Genomic DNA, 6,000 nt, shown 5'->3' on the forward strand with positions numbered 1-6,000 from the left:
AACTGGATGGCCAACTGAGAGACAAGAATCTAGGCAGGAATTAACTAATACTTTTAATTTTAAAAGCAGAAACATCCTAATTTGTGAATTCAGCAGTGAACATAACCTCCTGGAAGAATAGCTCTTATTTCAGCTCAGCCACATAATACCGCAGCAGCCACTTAAAAATGGTGGCTATGCAACTCGGTTGGCTGTGGCACAAGGGACCCAAATCTTTACAAGAGAGTACTATCCCTGTTGGAAATACCATGCCTATATAAATTCATTTAAACAATCCTAGTGGTATTTCCAAATTTTCAATGAATTGCTGACAAAAAATTTTTTCTACCATCCAACCAGAAAGGCATCCAAAACTTAGCTTTAACTTCATAAGAAAAGGGACAGAAATCTTTCTATCCACTCTTACCCAGCTATAGCTCATGCACACTCTTCTGTATCAGACAGTAATATAGTTCTTTGGTGAGGGGAAAAAAAAAAGAAAGTGCTTTAGTAACAGCCCAAGAATTAGTTCAAATCAGGAAGATTATATGCAAGGAATAATCAAAACAGACAGCAAACTAAGGGCAGCAACATGTCAGAATCCAAACTCATTCTAAACATCTCCTTAAAGCAGCAATGGCCATGCCTTTAACACACCTAATCGCAGGAAACTGCAATTTACTGAATATCCAAAAATGTTTTAGAAATAGCTATTAACTCATTAGAGCCTTCTACTATCAGCATAAGGCACAACAAACCCACACAATTTCAAAAGGTGTTCTAAAGAAACAGTCTTACTACATGAGCCACTACACTGAGCCAAGGACAAAACTTAGCTTTTCACTTATTGTTGTAAAAAAAATAAAAAATAAAAAAGTTCTTATATTCAAGATAAGAATCTTCAGTTTGTATCAGCCAAAGTAAATAACATTACTTCTATCAAAATAAAAAATCTTGTTTACTATTCAGCTTTTCTGTTCACAGTGAAGTACATGTTAGGGAGGTCATTGGTGGACTCTGCCTGGTCTCTCTGATCACAGGAACAGAGCAGCACTTTACGCTGGTAAATAGAGAGCGGTGAAAAGTTCACCAAAGTTTCTACAGAAAATAGATGCAACATGGCTAGCATGAATAGAGCTTCCTTCTAAATTTGAAGGACTGGCAGAGGAAACGGCTTAAGTAGGCAGGACATAAGAAAGTCAGCACTAGAGCTAGCTAGCTTGCTTCCTACTGCTCTGCAACAGGAAAAAGGAAAGCAAGCAAGCAAGCAACACAAGGTCTCATCATTATATTACACCACTGTATCCATCTGCGTTTATCGCACAGTATATGGATTAGCACTAATAAAAAAACCCAGGCTTTCAGACTCGACTCAACACTACCCTCAAAACAAACCAATTCTAATATTCTAGGGAAAAAAAAATACTTGGACTGGGAGGTTCAGTGTGTGACATCAGGTGTAATCCTTGTAAGCACACTTAGAGTATGTGGTTTACAAATGAAGAACTACTAGAAAAAGGCACAGAAGAATACAAGATACAAGCTGCAGGTACGTTGTGAAAACACAGACAATTATTCATAGGTTAAGTGAATATCCTCTGCAATTAAAGTTAAGCTAAAAACAACTTATTGCCTATGAAATACATGCTGCATTACCACTGTCCAGATAACCAAAAAAAACCTCCTGATAATTTGCAATGAAAAAAAATTCACAATAACCTCCAAAACATAAATTTAACACCCTGATGACCTCTTCCAGCTACCCCTGGCTTCCCTTTGTCAGTCAAAATACATTTCAGCATTATTTTCAACACATAAGGAGAATGAAGGATAATCGAGATAATTATCTGAAAAGCAATCTTCCACATGTGTTTATATTGACACATCGAGACCCTAAAAACTCAGTTTGTCACTTATGAAACAGAAGTCTGGTCACTTGACCCTAAAATTTTAAGTTTGCTTTCTGAAAACTATTTATGTCCTAAGCAGACTGACCTGGTTATTAGAAAAGCCTAGTCACAAATAAATTTCAAAGTCAGTTTTTCAATACAAAACCAACTATTAAATGACATTTCACTCAATCATCCTATGTTCAAAAACTTTCCAAATAACTAGTAAAACCTCTTACACTTCTTCCCAATCATTTTCTTTTCCATTTAAACATGAACTTTAAAAGAATACTACAAAAATATACAAACTATCTTTCCCCCCCCCCCTTGAAATGCATCTCTTAACAATTAACTGAATATGTATCCTCATTGATGCAGGGCAGTACATTTCTCAAATGCATACCTGACAACAACATTCACAAGCGTGGCCATTAGCAAAAACATATAAAAGCTCAATGGAATAAAACTACTGATTAGGTGTTCTTAGGCTATGAAAATAAAATGTGCAATATTCACAAATAAAGCATCTTCTCTCTTTTGGTATAAAAATGATTGTATGTTGTGTTAGATAGCATATCTGTTAAAAAAAAAAAAGAAAAAACTCACCATGTTTTATGTAGTGCTCACAAGCATTAGTCATACAAGTCTTAGCGTGACCCAATAACCAAAGTCTGTGAGATTACATTTTGTGTTAACTTTATTTCAAAAATCTCCAGAGTGTAAATTAGTTTGCATCCTAGAATCCTATTTCATTTTAAAAGAGCATGATTTTTAAATTCCTGCCTATATTCTCAGCTAAAACACAGTCTCACTTTCACAGCAATCAAAGCAGTCACCTAACTCTTGTGAAAAATATCTCTATACCAAATTACTGACTTCTAAATAGGTCTTCATTTACTACTTAGCAGTGTCACAATTTTAGACCTTTTAATACAGCAATCCTCACTAGAAAAACAGCTAATTAAGAAGTGGAAAAACATAATCTAAAGGTACGTACGACCACTCTGACTCCAACTGCTCTTTGTAGACTTTCAAGACACGAAGAGCTACAGGCAAGTTCCCAGGATCCAGTAGTTCTCTCACTCTCTCTGAATTAAGGCAGGTGAACAGGACCATGCAACAATAGGCAATAACTTTCTCATCACTGTATGTCAAGCATGTCCTTCAAGAGAAAATAAGGAGTTAGGAGAGTAATTTAAAACAGACCTTGGAAAAATGGCTTAGTGGCATTCAGCTCACTGAGTTGTTCTTCTCTGCTGTCTTTTAGAGAATCACAAGTTTGTCACTGCCCAATTGGGGTAGAAGTCATCTGCAAAGGAAAACATCCAACTCCTACCTGAAGGTTGAACTTAACAGCCATACAGTTATCAGTTTTAACAAAATTAATGCTAAATTGGAGCTAACCGGAGATCTGGAAATTGGGTGAAACCATAGTATCTCCTTCCACTATCAAACAGTCTTTCTATACTCAATTAAGTGTGTTCAGAAAACACTCAGAATGATTATCAAATTGAATGAATGTGCCTTTGTTACTAGCTCACTACAAAAAATTCGGCCAGACACATCAACAATATTGTCATGTGTCTGGACAAAATTATTTATGTAATGTTTCACTACACATACAACGTTAAACCTCCTGTATGATATGCTAGTGAGGTTAGGAGGGGGAAATAAGGCTTGGAAAATACAAAGATTAAGTCACTTGGGCAGATTCTCTATGATTCACAAATTCTGACAGGTCTGCTCAGCAGCAAAGTGAATAAAGAAAAAGCTGTGTTCTTGGAAATGAGTATAACTACAGGAAAATACCTCCAAAATAAAGCTTATGCTTGAAGCTCGTAATTTGAAATAGAGTTGTATTCCAGTTTCTGTTAAATAAAATCAGTTTACCGTTAGTTTAGAACAAGCAGGTTTTTAAAGGTCCTGACCCCTGCGGTTGACTAACAAAAAAAACATCTACAGGATATGGTCTCAACCATCCCATTCTCACCAAAGTTATTTTTCAAAGTTTCATGGTGCTAGTAGAGGCACAAGAATCATGTACAAAAGATTTGAATATAACCACAGAAATTACATTAGGAGAAAAAACCCGCATCCATGCTTACAAGAAGAGATCTGGGAAAGCACACTTCCAAATGCTATTCTGGGAATCTCCATTTCCTGCTGCAATGTTTCCAAGAAACTGGAGACTACAACGAAGAGCTGAAAAGAAAAATAGAAAATATATTAAGAGGAATTCAAAGAAACAATAATAAATTTAATATAAATTATGAGCTTCAACATTACAGCAATACCCTACAGAATTCATCTCAATTAAGCTTTGGGTGCACTGTACATAAACATTTGCATATTGTTCTCTAATGCAAATAATTTTACAAACTATTCTAGAATTATACCCAAAACAAAACTGCTTTTCCTCAGTTAGACTCCTATGGATATCAAGCATTGGTTACTAGTGATTACAAGAACTGATTGATCCCTCCAGGGTTTCAAACTGGTATCAACAAAAGCTTGGAGCTACCCTTGGTAGGAAATGAAGCAGCCCCATGCTGCACCAGTGGCTGCCACATGGAAGTGGTTGTTTTGCCTCCTCCAGATCTGAGGGGGCTTTCTTCCTCATATTAAATTAACACAAACAGGCCGCCTGTCATCATCTGAACTCTGCAAAAGCAGCTCTGCCTGCTACTAAGAGAGCTCCCCAGGCACACTCCCTAAGCTGGCCAGAGTCAGCTTGCAAGTTTTATCACAGCAGGTTGAGCCCGAGCAAGAGAACTGAATCTGTTCCCTCTCTACCCACATTAAATCCTATTAGCTAGATGAATCATTATGTTATATGATGACATGCTCAATACTTTCTGATTTCTATCCCAGAAAAACTAAAGCCAGCAGTCCAAGTAAGACGGACTCCAATTCTAACACTGAATGTAATACGTCAGATTCCTTCTATTACTATAAAGGATTTATTCCAGCCTCCTCTTAATATGGGAAGATGATATTTTACCATAAGGGAAGATGATATTTTACCATACAAGTTAATATCATAGAGCCTGCCAAAAGATGTAAATTCATGAAAAACAAAAACACAAACTCACAGATCTCACAAAATTAAAACACTTTCTTGGGCCTTATTGACAGCTCTCAATAGCCTGGCCCTTATTAATAGGTTGGCAAAGACAATTAAATGTTAAAATGCAGTTTAACAGATATTATAAACAGCAGACTATTACATATGGAGGTGGCTGATACTGCCAGTTTCTGAAAATATAAAATTAAGTCTCTTTGAAAGGTGCTGTGCCAGCTGGCAAACAGATTTGCTACACAGCTCTGGGCATATGTCCCCTTGGGAGCAAAAAGCAAGCAAGACTAAAATGTGGTCACTTGGGCTTAGAGAACAGTAACTTTTTTTCCCCTATATTTTTTTAAGTCCAAAACACGTATGTCCTCTCCATAATGCATTTTGAGCCATATTTTCCTTTTGCTTTAGTTCTTATATCTCTGTTCCCTCTCCTTGCACATCTGTACTTTTTTTATTATTTTCAGCTCACCATTATGCTTCCGCTTTTCCCATCCATCTGGTCCCCATCCTGTTGACTGAGAATTTTTCAGAAGGACAGCAAGCACAGGCATGCTACTTTTCCAACAGATATTTTATGGAAATACTTCCCTGCTAGAAACAACTAACAAGGCAGTAAATCCTAGGAATAGCATATTACCTGTCTTGGTGAACTCCTTATCTACTTTACTATGAGAAAGGTGTGTCTCAAAGAGATACCTTGATTATACTCAAATCTACCTGAAATTTGCTTGACCTATTTCACCTATCAATTATACTTTATTTCTTAGAGATTAAGCTGTCAAGATATAATACAGACTAGGGGGGAAAAAAAGTTGAGGATCTTTTAAAAGTTGCCATCCTTACTGTAAGAAAGATTAAAGGCTACAACTACAACTACATTTACAGTACAATATCTACAAAATCTCCATTAATCACACACTCAAGTCTTAATATTTGTGCAAGTGGTCAACATTGCCCTTCTTCAGTCATGATGACCTCAACAAGGAAGACCCAGGAAAATGTCATGATTCCAGATGTACTATGGAAAAAGGAAGTTTCATCTGTAAGTGCTTGTTT

The 6,000-nt window shown here is 36.5% G+C and overlaps 1 protein-coding gene across 1 annotated transcript in view; it reads right to left on the bottom strand.

Moving 5' to 3' along the window:
- The window catches only part of ATXN10 (ataxin 10), a gene marked incomplete at its 3' end in the record, with an annotated part of 28,678 nt that extends 23,183 nt beyond the window's left edge, over nucleotides 1-5,495 (bottom strand). The window contains exons 1-3 of the mRNA XM_009871298.1: nucleotides 5,414-5,495; nucleotides 3,974-4,070; nucleotides 2,866-3,030 (exon numbers count right to left, since the gene is read on the bottom strand). Coding sequence (XP_009869600.1) covers nucleotides 2,866-3,030; nucleotides 3,974-4,070; nucleotides 5,414-5,495 — 344 coding nt within the window. The remainder of the gene's footprint in view (nucleotides 1-2,865; nucleotides 3,031-3,973; nucleotides 4,071-5,413) is intronic.
- Nucleotides 5,496-6,000: the final 505 nt, after the last annotated feature.

Source organism: Apaloderma vittatum, unplaced genomic scaffold (genome assembly GCF_000703405.1).
Source record: "Apaloderma vittatum isolate BGI_N311 unplaced genomic scaffold, ASM70340v1 scaffold7566, whole genome shotgun sequence".
Taxonomy (NCBI): domain Eukaryota; kingdom Metazoa; phylum Chordata; class Aves; order Trogoniformes; family Trogonidae; genus Apaloderma; species Apaloderma vittatum.